Here is a 19,118-nt window from a genome sequence, read left to right on the forward strand (position 1 = left end):
TTGCAAATTAATCTAGTAAAACCCTATTCTCAGCTTGTGAGGCTACCATATCCTTTTGCAAGTCCTTTTCCCTAAGTAACTAGGCCGATGAAAAATCAGATTTGTCGAGGTTGCCCATGAACTCGTATTAAGTGGGTTGTGGGATGGGGCATACTTTGACAGCAGCCCTTTTGATAGCCTCAACACTTGAAGCACCCACTCATTTATTGACAGGCAAAGGGAATATTTGAAAAATTGGAAATCGCCTCTTCCACGTCGGTTGGTGAACCTGTGATTAGAATGGATAGAGGCGAGTACCACAAATATGTCTCTTGTCACCACCCCCTTCTCAAATCTTACTCTATGAAAATTGTTGCCTTTTCTCCATTTAAACATCTCCTATGACAGACAAACACGCGAGTCTTAAGAGTATTCTATGAAAAAGATTTCAGTTGTAAAGATCACCCTACTTGTTATTATCTCATGGTGGAACTGCACAGCTGTGAGATTCCACAACATTGTTTGAATGTAGAGCATTCCTGGGTGGGCAGTTGAGGACTGGCCAGCAGGGAATCGGTCTAATCCCAGCAGTTGTCTATTAATAAAGAGACTTACCTGTTCATACTTTGTTGTCCTGTACCATCCATTTACAACAACCTTAGAGTACAATTCACAAAGTCTCATCTGTGGTTGGGAAAAGGAGGTGTGGGTGAGTGTTGGGGTAGGAGTGAATATGAGTTAATTCATGAATGTGCCACTCAACGTCATGACAAGAAGAAAATGTCCAAGCTTTAAATATCAGCCGAAAACACAATTTTATTTATCCTTAAATATATCAATCAGTCATGAACCATTATGGCAAGGACTATATACATTGTGTCCCGTGATAAACCGCAGCATCCGAAAATTGGCAGGTAATAGCAAAATCTAACTGTGGAGGTGACGGTTGGTGACACATTCCGCCTCAGATATTAGTGTGGAAGACAAACTTGGTCGACAGTAATACTTCAACACTTCATGCGATATCTAGAATAAAAAAAATCCTCCATCTCCCTACTCACTTATTTAAAATGCACAGATACTACAACAGTTGTTAATAATGAACATATATCAAAAAGGACGTACTGTAAACGAATGGGAGGCTATTACTTTTTCACATGTTTCATTGGCAGGTTAACATGACTCGACACATGGGTAGGGTGGATTATTGATATATACCTATATAGTCTTTAAATCGTTTTATATTGTACTGTGATTGCTTGAATCCATTTACATCCACTTGCTAACAACATCGAAAGTGTAAAGAATCGCTTTTACACACCAAGTTCAAATAATACAAATTCATTATTGATATTCACCCGGCCCTCGCCCGCTTGTTGATTTCTCAGTAATCCGACAGCAGATCGCTGAGAATCAAACACACCAAAATGATCACAGGCTGAAATATATCATGCACGCTATAGTAATGCAGTTAACCGTTAGCCTCGTCGCTCGAAGAACAGTAACTAGAAAAAAAAATAGCATTTTTCCTCAAGAAGCAAAAATAGTCCAGTTCACCAAGTGTTAATATAAAACAGACATCGAAAGCATTCCCTGCAGACTCTGTATGCAGTAAGTCTATTGAGATATAAAAAACAGGTTGTGGAGTTACAATATTTTATTTTGTGTTAACATTCGATGCTGTGTATTGATGCGAGCGGTAAAAGCATACGGCCGGAGCCATCCATGGCAAAACACGCGTGGCTTGAAGATGGCCGTGCTCAAATACTGTCACCCAGTACACATACCCTAAGCGTAAACTTTCCAAGGCTCATTATATGACAAACATTAATAAACATTTGCCAGCGATCTGATCATTTTTGTGTACACAAAAAAAACGAAAACGAGAGCCATTTTAGAAGATAAAATGACTGTACACCCTGAATGCCATTGTAAATTGTACCTATTTCCCTTCGAGCTCAACCACCCCCTCAAATCTCCCCCCATCTACTCGCCACCAATTACCACAAGTAACAGACACTTGTTAGCCCCTTATTTGTTTCACTGGACACACTTTTTTTTACGTATGATGACTTGGGACAACCTCTGCATATATTCATGGACAGTCCACAGAGCGTCTTGCCAGCAGGTCCACTGAATGGAAGGTTAGTGTCAACACAGCAAGCCAGTATTTGGAATGGACTCTCTTAGTTGGCTCAGTTTGAGCTATAACATGGTCTCATCTGTTACTAGGTCAATATATCAGTGCTCTGAGAGTTTGTCCAGACAGGATGTTTACTGGATTAACTGTACACAGAAGTAACCAAGCTGTCAGTGAAGAACTGAAATGCATTCTCATGCTCGGCAAATTCATACAAGAAAGGCCCACACAATAACCCCAGAAGACTAAGAAACAAACAGAAATCTGAAAGTACTAGAGAGAATACGGTATTGTGGCTTGTCACGTGTTCCAAACCTTGTCTTACACACAGACAAGTTACAGAAGTAGTGCATGGATGGGAAAGGTTTATGTAGATGCCTTGACATAGTTTCGCAACAATTAATAACGTATTCCCACGACCCTTTTGCTCAAGTATGAATAAATGTACAGCCTGGAGTCCACAATGAAGCAGCATGAATGATATTGGGGGAGCCTTCGGAAAGTCATGCGCTGCTCAGGAAAACCTGCTGATGGAGGACAGCCTCCCGTGCCCATCCAGCTGCCTTGAGTGCGGAGGGTGCGGAAGTGGCACTTGTTAGCTGAAAGATAATAGAAAGAGATACAGGTAAAGCAATTGCGCTGCTTAACGCCAAGATTATGAGCAGAAATGTTGATCCTCTTAAGATGCTGGTATACTACCCAGAGCATGAAGGAAACTGAACACAAGGGGATTTACTCTTAAGTAGGAGCAAAAGAAACTCTCTCATCAGCCCAGAGCTGTGGTGAAGGTCACTAGCATCGATACAGAGGTCAAGCAGTAGCTCAATCTGATGATGTCACATAATGGAGAACACCAAAAGAAGGTGGACAAAACAACATTATGGAGCATTGACAAAATATGGAAATCCCATTTCAACAAAATTTAAAGATGTTTGTGAAAAAAATATATATAACGGAGCCAGGAATTCAATTGTTTCTCACCCAGCTAGCGGGACTTGTAAGTGAGAAATAACGAGCAGGGGTTCTGGCATTTGGACCCTTTCAGGCACGAGGAGGACCAAGTAGGGAGAATCTCTCTGCTTTATTACTCTACACTTTTTTTTATACTCCTCAGAGCAGATCCCACACAGGGTCAGGATAAAAAGGGAAAAGATTAGTAGGTCATCAGCCTTTCTGCTCCAAAGTATTAGCTCCAGGTTCAGCCTGCATTTGAGAGGCAGAAAAGATTGCTTTACAGACCTGCCTAACTGTAGGAGGTTTCACTTTGAACACCTAAATCCAATAAGTGTGGAATTGAGCTCTAACTCTTACAACCAATTCTCCCTTAAAATCCAGGGTGTGCTTATCAAATCCGTTGGGTGATGGATGGGCGAGAAAATACCAAGTAGATAGTCAACTTCCCTGTGATTTCCTTACTACGATTGTTTTTACGAGAAAAGTGGGTACATTTTCTCAACCCAAATAAAGTTCTTTTCAATTGTTCGCAGTGCTGAATTCAGGCTAGTGGTTGTGTCGCAGGTGGGACCCACCTGCACTTGTATTGGATGACTAGCACTTAATTTTCCCCCTAAGACTGAGGCACAGCTATAAAGAAAAACACAAAAGGAGGAAGAGGAAAAAGATGGAAAAACAAGGACAAAGGAGAAAGCAGGGATGAAAATGAATATGCAAGAGTGAAATAAAGGGGCAGGGAGTGTCGGGATGGTGGAAGAGGCATGAGGTAGAATCCACACTAGACATCATTGGAATTCGGCAATAAAAAGATAAATCAGTTCAGGCTGCGGGCCATTGAGAAACAACTTTGGACCCCAGCACTTGTTATTTTATACATTAAGCACTGATATCCGGAAGTAGTATAATATCCATCTGGCCGCATCTGAGTGGCCTCTGCAGACTGCAATATCATACCTTAATTAGGGCAGCTTTTGGCTCCCAACCGGATCTGTGTTCCATTAACTATAGTCCGTACTGACGTAAATACAGAATGTCAAGGACAGGGGGGCATTTAATATTTTACACTGATAGAGGTTATAAGGCGGCATTGTCTTAGTTTTGCAGGAAACCTCTAACCAGTCCCACCGAGGATGGCAAGTCTGAACTTTCGAGCCCACTCTTACTCTGCAAAGTTTCATACTCTCCCAAACTCTCACCAGCATTTGACAATGATGACCTATCTCCTGATAAAAACAGTTTCCTTTGCACTTCCAATTACCCTTCTCGATTCGATGCAATGAATATTTGATCTATCACTATATTTGGCACTAGAAGCTTACAAGGTGAAAAAGGCTCTTCCTACAGCTGAAGGAATTCGACATAAAATGGACTAATTAAAAGCTGATTGGGCTATTGTGCAAGGAAAGTTCCCTAGGATAACATCTCAGGTCATATGGAATAGAGGGGAGCCGCCAGCTGCGCCTACTCCACTAAGGCAGAGGAGCGTCGCCCGCCCCCTCTCAGGGCAGTGCAAACGAAAAATAAAATGATAATAACAGAACGTAATTATAATTTTCTTTTTAGTGAAGATTGAGCCAGGTTTGGGGGTGGGGGGCGGGGCTAGGCTCGTCGTGTCAGAGGGAGGAAGGGTGGTATAACGTGCACCTTAAATGGGAATGACGATTTGGTCGGCCATCCTGGGCTGGTTAAACCGTCATGCACACTTAGCATGTTTTCCACACAGGCTGTGCAAAACAGGTGGGTGGAGAACATGCACAGGCTCCCACTACCTATGGAACATGCCGTACCACAGCACTCCGACCAATCATGACACTGCTGTCATGCTGGGGATAGAAGCGTTGTGATTGGCTAGTGGAGTCTGAGACTCCAGGCTTACATAGGCTGTAAGTAGGGTGTGAATCGATAGATTCTCCTTTTTTATGGTTATATGTTTACTGTTTGCAACAAAGAAAGGAATATGAGTAAAATGTACTGTCCTAGTTGCACAGTAACTTGTATGTTAAATGTTGTATGTTTTTTTTTTTTTTTTTTAAACTTTATTGACAGGAAGAAGTAGTGGTTAGTCAGTTGCATACAGTTTTCCGGCAATCGTTACATAATGTGTAAATCAATATTTCTACAATTGACGATCGGCCTTCCGGTAGCCCGGACTGTGCCGCCCAGGGCCTCTCAAGTTACACATACACATAATTGTTCGTCACAGTGTGCAAGTAACAGCTCCCTGACAACCCTTCCCTCATATATCAGTGATGTCAGCTTCTCTTTTTCTGTAAAACCTTATCAACAACCTTCCCAACTAAACCCCCCCCCCCACGAGTCATCGTCGCCCCTTGTTCATCCACATCTCTTAGTTTCCTGTATCTCCATTCGCTCTGCGGAATACTGCCAGGTCAGTGCGACTCATGTTACATTGTCCCGCTATTGAGGCACCTGTCACGCCTGCCTTCAGTTACTCCTCCTCCCCCTCCGAGTCTGAGTCCTCCCCCTCTGGCAGGGGCTCACATATCTCCCCTCTGTAACTGTTCCATGCCGCCCAGACCTTGTTCCACTTCCGTGGCGCTGCTCGAAGCACGTAAACTGCTCTTTCCGTCACCATTAGGACGTCCATGTTCTTGGCCCATCTACTTGCAGTGGGAACGTCTGGCGCTCCCCATTTCTGCGCTATATCCCGCTTAGCCACTGTCATAGCCAATGACGCCCAAATCAGTTCGTATCTACCCAAATCGTTGGGGTCCCAGATGTTTAGGAGGCATTTGCGCGGTTCAGGTAATATGGAGAGTTTAAGGGCCTGGGAGATTGAACGGAGTATCTGCCTCCAGAATTCGCGTATTCGAGGGCATTCCCATAGTGTGTGTATTAGTGTACCCTCCTCCCCACAGCCTCTCAAACAAAAGGGGTGTGGTGCTCTCTGTATTGTGTGCATTAGTGTCCTGGTGTAGTATATGCGGTGCAGGATTTTAAGTTGTACCAATCTGAGCCTACTAGAAATTCCGACCTCCTTTGGGGAGGCCAGCGCCTCATTCCATTCGAATTCGTCCGTCTCACCTAGTTCCCTTTCCCATTTTTCTTTAAGTTTTAGCGTTGGGTCTTTAAGATTGTTAAGCAGCTTTTTATAAGTGAGGGAGGTGGCGCTTTGGAGCATGAATTCCGTTAGCAGTCTGTCCTCCAGCGGGGAGGAGTCCGGTAGAGTGGTGCCTGTAGGGATTGCTTGCAGTAGTGCATGTCTAATTTGGACATATCGAAATGTCTCGGTGGGGCCAAGATTGTATTGTTGTTGCAGGTGCGGGAACGGTATTACTGTGTCATTGTCCCAGAGGTCTCCTACTGTAGAGATGCCAATGGAATCCCATCGTCCAAACCCCTTACAGCCCCTCAAGTTTCCTAGTGTCTTTGTGTCCCACAAGGGGGTCATTTTTGTAATTCGACCTGCCCATCCTAGACGGGCCTGTGCCATGTGCCAGAGGGTCGCCGTGTGTTTGGTCGGGCCCTTCAGGGTCTTCAGTTGTGACTTGTTGTAGAGCACAGACAACATACAGTCCGTCCCAAGTTGCGACCAATCCGCCCGGTAGGCCGGGTCGTCTTTCGGGGCGTGAATCCAGTAGTTTATAATTTTGAGTTGGGCAGCCCAATAATATAGCTGAATGTTGGGGAGCGCTATGCCCCCCTCGTACCAGCTTTTTACAAGCTTGTCGTACGCTATACGTGCCGGACCCGTATTCCAGAGCAGGACAGTAACCAGTGCCACAATTTGTTGAAAGTAGCGAGGTGGAACCAGGTGGGGAGTATTTTCGAGGACATAGAGGAGCCTCGGGAGGGCCATCATCTTGTATAATGCCGCCCTTCCCAGTAGGGTCAGGGGCAGGGCCGCCCAGTGTTTAACGTCTGCTCGCAGGCGATCAATGGGTGGCTTCAGGTTGTTAACAAAAAAGTCTGCTTCCCCGCTTGTGATAACAATACCTAAGTATTTGAAAGAAGTCGATGCCGTAAGCAGCGGACAGTTCCCCTGTATTCTTGGCGCCGGACCTTTCAACGTGTATAGGGTGGATTTTGACCAATTTAGAGTGTAGCCCGATGTTCGCCCGTGTGTGTCACATAAGTCTAGAAGGGCTGGGATGCCGGTGTCAGGTGTGGTCATGTAAATGAGCATGTCGTCCGCGTAAAGCGAGACTTTGTCTTCCCACCCCTCTTCCCACTTGATTCCCGTGAACAGGGGTGTGGATCTGATTTGTATGGCCAGAGGTTCGAGCACCAGTGCGAAGAGTAGGGGGGACAGGGGGCAGCCCTGTCTAGTCCCTCTGCCCAGTGGGAAACTTGGCGAAATGTGGCCGTTGGCTACTACCTGCGCGACGGGTTTTGTGTAAAGCAGTCGCACCCATGCTATGTATTTTGGCCCAAATCCCATACGCTCCAGTACCATGAAGAGATATTCCCACTCTACCAGGTCGAACGCCATTTTAGCGTCGAGAGAGAGAATCACAGTCTGCTCCGTGAGGAGGTGCGCTCGGGCCAACACTCCGTGTACTCTCCTTAGGTTCAATGCAGTGCTTCTATGGGGCATAAAGCCCGACTGATCAGGATGGATCAAAGCATGGAGGTGGGGCAGTAGGCGGGTGGCTAGTAGTTTAGCTAGTATCTTGGCCTCGATGTTTAATAATGATATCGGGCGATACGAGGTACATTCTGTCGGGGGTTTCCCCGGTTTGGGAATCGTTACAATCGTCGCTGTGCGCTGGTCGAGCGGCAGCTCTAGTCTGTCCCTGCTTTCTAAGTACATGGCCAGTAGCGGAGCACTGAGGTCTGGGGCCATGGACTTGTACCACTCCACCGGTATCCCGTTAGGGCCTAGTGCTTTACCGGACTGCAGCGCCTGGATTGCCAGCTGGATCTCTTCCTCCGTCGGGTCTAGTTCTAGGACGTCCCTATCCTCTTGTGTGATGCTGGGGATAGTAATGTCTGCGAGAGTCGCCGTTGCCATCTGTCGTGTGACCCTTCGTTCTGGTGTGTATATTGCCCGATAGTGTCTTGCTAACTCGCAAACTATTTCTTCTGGGTGTACCAGTGTTCGCCCCTCCTCTGTGCAAAGCCTTTGAATACCTCTCGTTCCATTCCCTCTCTTATCCAACCAGGCCAGCATACGACCCGCTTTATCTCCCACATCGTAAACCCTATGGCGAGTGTTTGCTATATACCCTTTCTCAGTCGTTTTGAGGTGTGCTAGGTATTGTTGCTGTCTAATCGTGAGGGTGTGTGTCGTGGACGGGGAGGGGTCTGCCATGTGCGCAGTATTTGCTGTGTCGAGTGCAAGTTCTAAGTCTGCGAGGTCCTTCCGCGAGTCCCGTTTGTGGCCCGTAATCGTGGAAATGGCCGCCCCCCTGAGGACCGTTTTGTATGCCTCCCACAGGGTGGAAGGTGACACCACTGTGCCAGCGTTCTCCGCAAAATACTGCGTTGTCACCAGCTTTAGTTTTTTCCGAATCTTGGGGATTTTTAAGAAATTGGGGTAGATCGGGTAAATTCGGGCCTTCCTTTTCCCCCCGGAGGTAAGCGATAGGAGTATAGGAGAATGGTCTGAGATTCCCCTGGGTAGTGTGTCCACTTTGTCTACCATATCCAATCCCTGACCCAATGCCATGAAGTAGTCTATACGAGAAAGGCTATTATGTACCGCCGAGTAATAAGTGTATTGTGTATTCTCAGTGTGCAAGTGACGCCAGATGTCTGTGAGGCCTAGTGCTTCCACAAAGTCCGACAGTGGTGCAGCATCTCGGGACCGGGACCTAGAGGGAAGGGTGTCCTTAAGTGGATCCATGATTGCGTTAAAGTCCCCCCCAAGAATCGTGTCGCCATCGGGGAGATCAAGAAGGAACCTGCCCAGTGCTGGCAGGGCCACAGAGTGTAGGGCTGGGGGAACATATACTGATATTACATTAAGAGCCTTGCCCTCCCACTGCCCATGGATCGCAGCAAAGCGCCCCTGATCATCTGCCACACTGCGGGTTATAATAAAGGGGGAAGACTTTCTCACCAGTACGCCTGTTCCCCTGGAGCCAGTAGTAAAGTCTGCGTGCACCGCCATTTTGTAGCCACGTCTGTCTAGAGCTTTGCAGGTGGACCCCGTGAGGTGGGTTTCCTGCAGGAGGACTATATCTGGGTTCTGTCGTTTTATGGCCTGCAGGACTAGACCCCTTTTGATTTTGTCACCCAGGCCCCGTACATTCCATGTCAGCATGCGAAGTGGGGGAACCCCCCCGGCTGCGGAGGAGCCCACATTGGGCGTGTGATTAAGTGGCCTGGCCATTAAGCTGAAGAGGGAGTTGTGCACACAATGTGTGCAGTGGCGTAACCCATGTGTCGATTTGTGCCGCCCTGCGTTGGAGACATACAGATGTCGGGGCGATAGTGCAATGTAGGTGTGAAACGACGACTACAAACAAATTTAAACATCCCAACATGTAAACTTCAATCCCATCCCCCCTCCCTGCTACCCTGCTCCACGGACAAACTCCCGCCCGCTTCCCCAACTGTGCAGAGTGCTCTAACCCCCCCCTAGACATCTCACTTGCTCGTGGGGTTGGTGAGTCTCCTCCGGGCACCGCCTGTGCCCGCCCTACTCAGCCGCGTCCGAATCACGGCACCCGCGGCCCACACAGTCCCACAAGACTATTGTTCAGTTTCACACCGGAGCCACTTGTCCAGAGTCTAGCGGGTCTCTCTCAAGATCTGATAGTAGTTCTTCCTCGCCTCCCTGATGCGGCGGAAGGGAGGACTGACTGGGTGTTGGTCTTTCAGTACGGTGTCGTGGCCGGTCTCGCTGCGAGCGGTGTCGCTGTCCCGTCGGTCTCCAGCCTTCCAGCCATTCTTGAGCCACCTCTGGCGTGTCAAAGAACCAAGTCTTTCCCTCGGCCACTATCCGCAATTTAGCAGGGAACATCATGGAGTATGGCAATTCTCTGTCTCGTAGTGCCTTTTTGACCTCTGTGAAGGATTTGCGTCGCCTGGCCACCTCCGCCGTGTAGTCTGGAAAAAACGCTAAAGTCGCATTATGAATCCGTACTGGCGGCGAGGTCCTTGCCGCTTGTAGAATCGCGTCTCTGTCTCTGAAATTAAAGAGCCGGGCCAGCACCGGTCTCGGTGCTGCCCCGGTCTTGGGCGGACCCCCCGGGACTCTGTGTGCTCTCTCTACTGAGAAGAATTGAGAAAGGCCTTTGGGCTGGAGTTTGCTTTTGATGAGGTCTTCTACATAGAGGTCCATGGCCCCTTTCCCCTCCGTCTCAGGAAGTCCAAGGATACGTACGTTGTTGCGTCTTGAACGCCCTTCCTGGTCGTCCAGCTTGTCGTGGAGGAGCTTGGTCACTTTCTGCATTCTTTCCATTGCCACTTGTAGCTCCGAGGTGTCCTCCACGAGCGATTTTGTGACCACTTCCACCTGCGAGACCCTTTCCGCCATTTTGTGAAAGTCCGCTCGCAGCAGGGAGACATCCGAGGAGATGGCGCCCACCGTCGTTTTTACCTCCAAGAGCGTTCTCATGATGTCTTCCAGCGTTATTTTTGTCGTTTTTTCTGCTTCTTGGGCATTCCCTGTGGAGGATCGCCCAGCATTCTGTTGTTGACCCTGGTGTCCATAGGCGAACTTGTCCAATTTAGCTTGCGTGGACCCACTCCTGAGGCCTTTGCCCGCCATGGTGCTGGGGCCTATGGAATCCAGTGATAGGCCCTGCGGGACCGTGACCTGCGTTCCGTCCGAGTTCGCCGTTAGTGGGTGTTAGCCAGAGAGGTGTAAACTGGTAGGAGGCGGATGGAGTGGCCCCCACCGGTGTCCGCGGAAGCCTCCCTGTGTGTCAGCGCGGGTGTCGGTGAGCCACTGGGATACTCTGAGTTGCTGTCCCCGATACACTCTTTCAGGGCTAGAATGGCGCCTTCGTTCCTCACCCCCCGTCCACAGCTGATAGTGTTGGTTCTGGGTCCGGGCAGCCGCCCCCTCGCTCACCGAGTTTATGCCTCTGTGTCGGTGTTGCCGGCAGTATGCGGGTCCTAAGGGTCCCCTTTGATGTTCACCAATGCTGCTGGTTCGGCGCCTACCCCCTGGGGCACCGACGTTGTCTTCCTTACGACCGGGGCGATAGTGTTGTGCACACCGATGGTGTCTCGTGGTGCTTCGCCGTCTGCTAGGCTCTCGCGCTGAGGGGGTTGTCTGAGATTGGGGTCTCACTGACCTCGGTGCTGCTCCGGTCCCGCTTGGTGATCGCGGCAGTCCTCGCTCCACTGGATGACGCCGGGGGTGTCAGGCTCGTTCCGGGTTCCGGGCAAGGACCGGGGTGCTTCCACCGTCTACAGCCGGCCCGGCCGCACTTCCGCCGGGGCCTGGATGCCACTCGAGACCGGTGCTGTTCCTCCGGACCTAGGCCCTGACTTGTCCGACGACGTAGGTCAGGCTCCGGTGCGCCGATTTCCGCACAAATTGGACCGGTGACACCGCTTGGGTCCCGGACCCGAACGCCGCCGCTTCAGGCGTGCTAGGTGTCGGATTAATATATCTTTACAGATCAATAAACAAGTATTGCCATGAGAACTAGGACTTGTACTGTTTGATGATAGTGGAGTCTGAGAGCCTGGGTGCTGTCGGGACCCAGGAGAACAGGAAGGATAGAGGAGAGGCGGCAGCGGGTGACGGACGACGAGCAGGTAATCTTTTTTTCTTATATTTTTCTAACCACCCCCAACCACTGCCACTGTTTCCTACTAGCCGCCACTGAGAACAGCAACCCCTGCAAGCAACCCAAGTGTCCTGAAAGTAATGTAATGAAGAAAGGGCCGTTTCTTACAGAGAACAGTTGCATGTATAAACATATATGTTCACTTAATTAGTTTAACATTTCTTGAATATATTACTTACTTAATTGGTACTGTAGGTGACCCTGAACGATGAAAGTGCACATTCTGCCATTTGCCATCCCGGCGGTGCCAAACACGAGTCTCCTCCGATTGCATGGTCTTTGGCATGCTACAGCCATCCATGTACTGAGTGAGGCGAATGTAGGCAATGCAAGCAGCATCTTCTCCGATGAGATGGACATGAGGGTTTAGAATGATGGTGTGGATTGGTTTATTGCCTTTGGACAGCGCTGCAAGAAAAAAAATAAAAAGATATTGTCAAAAAGAAAATTTTAATTAAGGGTGGTCAGTTAGAGGCCATGCCCAGGAAGAAAAAGAAACCTCAAACCACTATCACGGAGAGCTTGATGTTTATCATATCATAGTAATAACATCAATCTTGACAGACCTGTGCAAAAACAGGGTGAAGGCATGAGGGATCTGTCATAACACGTTGCAATTGAGCGAATGAACACCTGAGGACATGATATGTTAAGTAACCTTTGGTTACAATAGGAGAAGGCTCCTGCTTTCTATGCCCCTAGGGCACTTTGGTATTACAGAAAAGGGCAGCACATGATTGCACAGTCCCTTCTGTAATAAAATGGCTCTGGTTTTACACTAAAATCTTAGGAGAGTGGATTAAAAGAGTCACAAAAATTGGTTTCATCGGTTAACATTCAATTTTAACTTGAATTGCAGTGTGTTCTAGTGTTTTTCAAGGATGCCTTTTGGATAATCTCTGGAGTACAGAATGACGTTGGAGTGGGTTTAAAAAGTGTGTTGCAAGACTCCACTATTCTGCCTCGGGTAATCTATCTTCCATGCTGCTTCAGTGAGTGACTCTGCTCTGTATGGTTGGCAAGAGCTGCAGTAAAAAATTACGTTCAACTAGGACCTGTCCTACAGGCATGGCCGGCTTTTGTGCTGGTGGCACCCTGTATAACAAAGCGTTTTTGGTACCTTTCCCCGAATAACTACCTTCTCTATGGATTCCTCACTACCATCCTCCAACAGTGCCCCTCATCTCTCCATAGCTCCTCTCACATGCATTTAATTTGAGTTATAGCACTACTCATATCAGTGTTGGGTGTCATAGTACTTTACATCACACACACACACACACACACTATACAGAAACAATGAATAACCCATATGTAAATCAGTCTATAGTAAATGTTACATAGGACAAGATTACAAGGTGTTGGAGTCACGTCATCCATACTAGTAGGCAGTATATTTTCAAGTGAGTAGTCTACTAAAACACAGACTCAGGATATAAAAAGATACCACAGTGGTTAGGGTTGGCATTACTAATAGAAATGTATTTAGGGGGCGTGGCCAAGTGTGGACCGGGATGGCCGTGTAGTCAGTGCGCTCCGCTGTCCAAGTGTTCCCTCGTCTATCCTGAATGGCCATCCGGTGTCCCTGAATGCAGCCCCTGATTGCGGAAGGCTAGCGGTTCCCTGTCAGCCTTCTGCAGTGGCCGGGTCGCTCCAGATCGGGAAGTTACAGCGAGCGGAAGATACGGGCCTACGCGGGTCTCTGATGCTGGGACCCACAGTGGTATAGCCTGCCCGGCGGCGTTCCCCGCCTAGACCAGCCTCGCCAAGTGCCCGCACCGCGATTTTGGGCGCCGCAAGTCAGCTCGACAACGACGAGTGCCAGCCAAGGAACATGGATGGGGAGATGCCCCCTGAGGTGCTGCAGAGAGGCGGTAAGGGTGGTGGAGGGCCCCGGGCCGGAGAGAATGGGCGCGCTGGCTGCGCAATGGAAAATGGCGGCGGCGCAGCACAGAAAATAGGAGGAGCTTCCCTTCCTGCCTCCTTTCGATTGACTCCCGACAATTACTAACTTGGAAAAGCTGAGACCGGACCTGGAGTGGGGGCCTCACGGGACATAGACATGAGGCGCCCTGGGGAATGCTGCGGGGGCGTTGGCTCCACTGATTATTCAGTGATTGAATCTCAACACCAGGGTGGCGCCTGAGGATAGTACTTGCTGCGCAGCACAGGCGCGCTGTCTCTTCACTACATAGAGAGCAATGGTGCATCACTGAAGCTACTGAGCATCCTCGTGATCTATACTGATGTGGTGGCGGCTGTTTGATCTCTGCGAGCTGCGGCCCTAAGTGGGGACTTTGCCAGAGACTGGCAGGGGCTGCTTCCCCCCTCCCTCCCTGGGTGCAAGTAAATAACTCCCCTGGTTTTGCTATCGCCTCTAATTCTGTATGGCCTGGAGAGAGGAGTGACAGGGCCCGTGTGAAAGGTGGCTCATCTACCCATGTGGAGGGGGTCTGCTGAAGGTGAAAGACAGGTCGGGCTAAAGTACGGCAGTGGGTGCGGCCAGTGGAACACTCTACAACATTTGTGCACCTCTGTAGGTCAGACCAACCCCCCTTTGCCTGACTGATCCTCTGTTGGTGGCCTCGGGGGGGCGCCCCTTCCCTCCCCCCTTCCTTCACCCCCATGGAGCGTTGGGTGACTCCCTTTGTGGATTGTCTCTTAGGGGGCCTACACAGAGCGGTGGGGACGGTTGTTGGTTTTGCTGCTTCGCAACACTATCCACGGCCGGACTGGTGGGTCCATCATCGCACGGATTGCTGCCTTTGGGTGACGGATCTTGAGATCAGCCGTTGACGAACATCTCGCCCTGCGGCGGTTGTGAGGGGGTGAGTGGCCTGCTGCGACATCTGTCCAGGACTCAAGTGGGGGCTGCGGGTGGTGGGTCCCTGAATCACCCTTGACATCTGTAACCTGTTTTGAGCCGAGACCTCGCTGACACAATGGAGCAGGTTAAGGGGACCAGAGCCAGAGAGCCGAAACCTGTCCAGACTAACAAATTGGATCGCCATACAGTTATTAAGGAGCCGCAGCGGGGCCGTCAGTCTGAGGAGGCAGCAAAGGGCGGTCCCGAGGAGGATGAGCAAGAGCTATCCCTTAAGGATGTCATGAGCGCAATTTGAGTGAAAACTTCTCTGGAACATAAAATGGACTCCATGGCCATTGACATTAATCTCATCAGGGCGGATATGGGGAAACAATGAAAAGGTAAAGCAGGTAGAGATCCCGGTGATCAGCCTGGTGGGGGACGTCTCACAGCTGCAAAGAGAAGTCAGAGAGCTGCAGGACTCTTTTAGCACCATGGACTTCAAGCTGGACGATTATGAAGGCCGTCTCTGCCGTAACAACCTTCGCATCCTGGGTGTTCCGGAGAAATTGGAGGGGCAGGCTCCAGATCTATTTGTGGAGGACCTTATACTTAAACATCTGCAACCCAAGGGCCTCAGTAAGTTTTTGTGATAGAAAGGATTCACAGGGTCCCAGGCGGCAGCGCCAAACCGGGCGCTCCCCCGCTGCCCATGTTGGCTCGGGTCCTGAATTTCCGAGATAGAGATGTCATCCTCCAGAACGCCAGGCTCAATGCTCCTCTCCGGTATGAAAATTCGTCCATAACCTTGTTCCCGGACTTCACACAAAGAGTCCAGAAGCAACGAAGATGTTATGTTATGTTAAATTAATTTGTAGAGCGCACTAACACCATTAGGTTCCTTGGCGCTGTTTGGAGAGAGCAGAGAGAGACAGAGTTAACATAACAATAGTAAGAATTTAATTGTAGGCTTCAGTGAAGAGGTGAGTTTTGAGGGAGGATCTGAAACTGGAATAGGGGGAGGATAGCCTGAGCGGGAGAGGTAAAGAATTCCAAAAGGACGGAGCTAGGAAGGAGAACCTAAGGCCACCGTGTTTCTTCCGCTTGAATCTGGGAACAGATAGGAGGGCCATATGAGAGGACCGGAGGGTGCGGGGGGGGACATAGGGATGAAGCAGAGAAGAAATGAAAACGGGGCCCTGACCAGAGAGGGATTTGAAGATGATACAGCCCAGCTTGAATTTGCAACGAGCAGAGACCGGGAGCCAGTGGAGATCCTTTAAAAGCGGTTGGACGTGTTGATCTCTCGGCTGATGATAAATCAGACGGGCGGCCTGGTTTTGAATCAGCTGGAGTCTCCTAAGTTGGTAAACAGGGATGCCTACATATAATACGTTCGCGTAGTCAAGCCTAGACATGACTAACGCAAGTAAGGCCAAAGTGAGGGCATCGGTGGTAAGTAGGCGAGAGATCTTGCGTATCTTCCTGAGCTGAAAATGACTAGAGGAGACTACGGCACTAATCTGGGGTGTCATCGATAGATCGTTGCTGATGACAACACCCAGACTTTTTGCTGAATTGACAGGACAAGGCGGGGTACCCAGGCTGGCCGGCCAGAAGGAGGGATGCCAAGGATTGGAGGGTCCCCCGACAAGCACCAGCTCGGTCTTGTCGGGGTTGAGTTTCAGGTGGTTTGCGCCCATCCAATCACTGATGAAACAGAGGGTATTTTGAAAGGTAGAGATGGATTCGGACCCGGAGTCAATGGTGAAGACCAATTGAATGTCATCCGCATAATTAAATGCGGAGACATTGAAACGGTGAAGGGAACGGATTAACGGGGCCAAATATAAATTAAAAAGAAGAGGGGAGAGGGAAGAGCCCTGAGGGACACCACAGGTCAGCTCGACTTGAGAGGCGGAGAACTGAGACCGCCTGACGGCCTGGTGGCGGTGGGTCAGGAAAGAGCGCACCCAGTCCAGGGCAGTGCCCTGGATGCCAGCCTCTCTGACACGGTCGACCAGGATGTCATGGTCGACCGTGTCAAAGGCGGCTGACAGATCCAAAAGGACCAGGGCCTGACAGATGTTAGTGTCGGCGCCCCTGCGAAGTTCGTCCATCACAGAGAGGATGACTGCTTCTGTGGAATGTGCTGGTCTAAATCCAGCCTGCTGGGGGTCCAAAACACAGGAGTCTTCCACAAAAGAGGTAAGGTTTTGGGTAACGTGAGACTCCAGAACCTTAGGAAGGGGAGGAGAGAAATTGGGCGATAGTTGCTCATGTTGGACTGGTCAACCGTGGGTTTTTTCAAGATAGCGACCACTTTGCCCGTTTAAAAGATCCTGGGACCACCCCCGTAGTCAAGGAGTTATTTAGAAGAGCTAAAGGGGGGTCCGGGCATGAAGTGAAGGCTTCTCGTAGGGCCGACGGGGGGCAACAATCGCTAGGAGATCCAGAGGAGACTTTAAGCAGAAGAGAAAGGAATTTGTCTTCAGAAATGAGTGGGAGCTGGGTGAGGGTGTCGGTGCGATGGGAAAGAAAAGGAATGGGAGGAGGGGAAACTGAAGAGACGTGGACAGAAATGCTGGTTTTAATTTTGACAATTTTGTCCACAAAGAATTGATTCAGAGAATCACACAATAGCTGGGAAGGGAGAGGAGCGATGGTGACTCTCGCCGGATTTGATAATTCCTCAACAATAGAAAAGATGTCTTTGGACTTGTTGATGGAATTCAAGATCTTATTGGAAAAATAACAAGATTTAGCCCTGGCTATGGCAGACTTGTATTCTCTCAGCTGAGAGGAGAAGACCGCTTTAGTCTGTGAAGAATAGTCTCGACGCCAGCGTCTTTCGGCCTGACGAAGACTAAGTTTCAGTGCCTTAAATTCCTCGGTGAACCACCTATGAGCGTCATGATTTCGCCGCATTTTAACAGGTTTTAAAGGTGCCACCGAGTCAGCGGCGGAGACCAGCCAGTGGACAAGATTGTCGGACTGAGAGTCAATAGAGATAAAGGGTTCCATAATAGAGGGAGCAGATGAACTCAGGAGGGAGGTGAATTTGTTGATGTCAGCCTTGTTCCAATTGCGTGCCAGAAAGTTGGAATCTCGGGCAGCACTAACCGGAGCAGGCTTAGCAAGGGAAAAGGTGATGAGTGAATGATCCGACCAGAGACAGGGAAGAACAAGGGGGATGGAGATATCTAGAGAAGAGGTCCATACCTGATCCAGGATATGACCTTTAGTGTGCGTGGGTGTGTGTATATGCTGGGTGCAATTAAAACCCAGCATAAGCTCAGAAAAGGCGAGGGAATCAGAGGTTTCGTGAGGATCGGATGGCCAATAATTAAAGTCGCCCAGGACCAAAACATTGGTGTTATTAATGGTCAGCTGCGAGATAAGCTCGCCGAACTGGACGGAGAAATTTGGCATGGATTGGGGAGGACGGTAGACTAGGACACATACTAGAGATGAGCCGGGTTGCTCCAACCTAAGCGCCAGACAGTCGACCATGGAAATACTAGTAGTAGGCACCATGGAAAACCGAATTGGGTGCCTAATGATGGCTGCAACCCCACCGCCCACTTTACCAGAGGGGCGGTTAGCTTGTAGAATGTAATATCCGGGGGGAATAGCCACCAGGATATCAGGAGTGGAATCATCTGTGAGCCAGGTCTCGGTCAGGAATAGGATATCAGGCTGTTCCGATCCTAGAAGGTAAAAGATGTCAGATTGGTGGCCGACCAGAGACCGGGTGTTAAGGTACATCACAGATAAAGAAGGGTTGGGTCCTAGTCCCGAGATGGGAGGAGAGGATTTGGCAGAAGAGTCCGGGGGTGTATGGATAGGAGATGAAAGAATCATCTCAGGGAATATAGTCCTAGGAGCAGGCAAACCGCAAACAGCGTGTTTGACGGAAGGCTCGGGGGGGGGGGGGGGGGAGAGCAGAATTGTGAAGGGAGATGATAAGTGAACGGGGAAGAATAGGGCTAGAAACAAAGTGAGGTGCCCCGTGCCCCGGCATGCCGCGGACGGGCGCAGACGGGCTTAACTCAGGCGCAACTCCGGCGCGCCTACGTCGCGCCCGCTGCGCTCGTCCGCTGCGCTGACACATAGTGGCCGTTTAAATAGGGGCGGGACGAGGGAGGAGTATCAGGGGAGCTTGATGCAGAGGGAAGCCCAAACTAAGATGGCGCCCGCTGCGCTGGAGACCCGCGATTTCAAACAGCCCCCAGCCAGCCGCTCCACTCTGCAAATGAAATCAGGAATTAGTAACCTGCACAACTTTGAGGTAGGGTTATTAAACAGTATTAAAAGCAGTGTGCTAAAAAAGACGCCACCGCTCGTAGTCAGCGGGGCGAGATACCACAAATATCACAAGAGGCTTTCGCTCACTCTCAGCTCTCTAATGTCGGCAGAACAAGCCCACTGCCACCGGGCTGCCCGCCAAACACCAGCAGAGAGGTGAAACGCGCTCCTAAATAGGGGCGGGACGAGGGAGGAGTATCAGGGGAGCTTGATGCAG

General features: G+C 49.7%; 1 protein-coding gene across 13 annotated transcripts in view; it reads right to left on the reverse strand.

Moving 5' to 3' along the window:
- Nucleotides 1-775: 775 nt before the first annotated feature.
- The window catches only part of CAMK2D (calcium/calmodulin dependent protein kinase II delta), an 806,647-nt gene continuing 788,304 nt past the window's right edge, over nucleotides 776-19,118 (reverse strand). For 8 of the 13 annotated variants that reach the window (XM_086962150.1, XM_086962144.1, XM_086962140.1 and 5 more), the window contains one exon: nucleotides 11,963-12,195. In XM_086962150.1, coding sequence (XP_086818276.1) covers nucleotides 11,963-12,195 — 233 coding nt within the window. Of the gene's footprint in view, nucleotides 2,719-11,962; nucleotides 12,196-19,118 lie in introns of those variants that run through there. The other 5 variants (XM_086962149.1, XM_086962142.1, XM_086962138.1 and 2 more) reach the window with 1 other exon arrangement.

The sequence above is a fragment of the Lissotriton vulgaris genome, chromosome 3_1 (genome assembly GCF_964263255.1).
Source record: "Lissotriton vulgaris chromosome 3_1, aLisVul1.2, whole genome shotgun sequence".
Lineage (NCBI taxonomy): Eukaryota > Metazoa > Chordata > Amphibia > Caudata > Salamandridae > Lissotriton > Lissotriton vulgaris.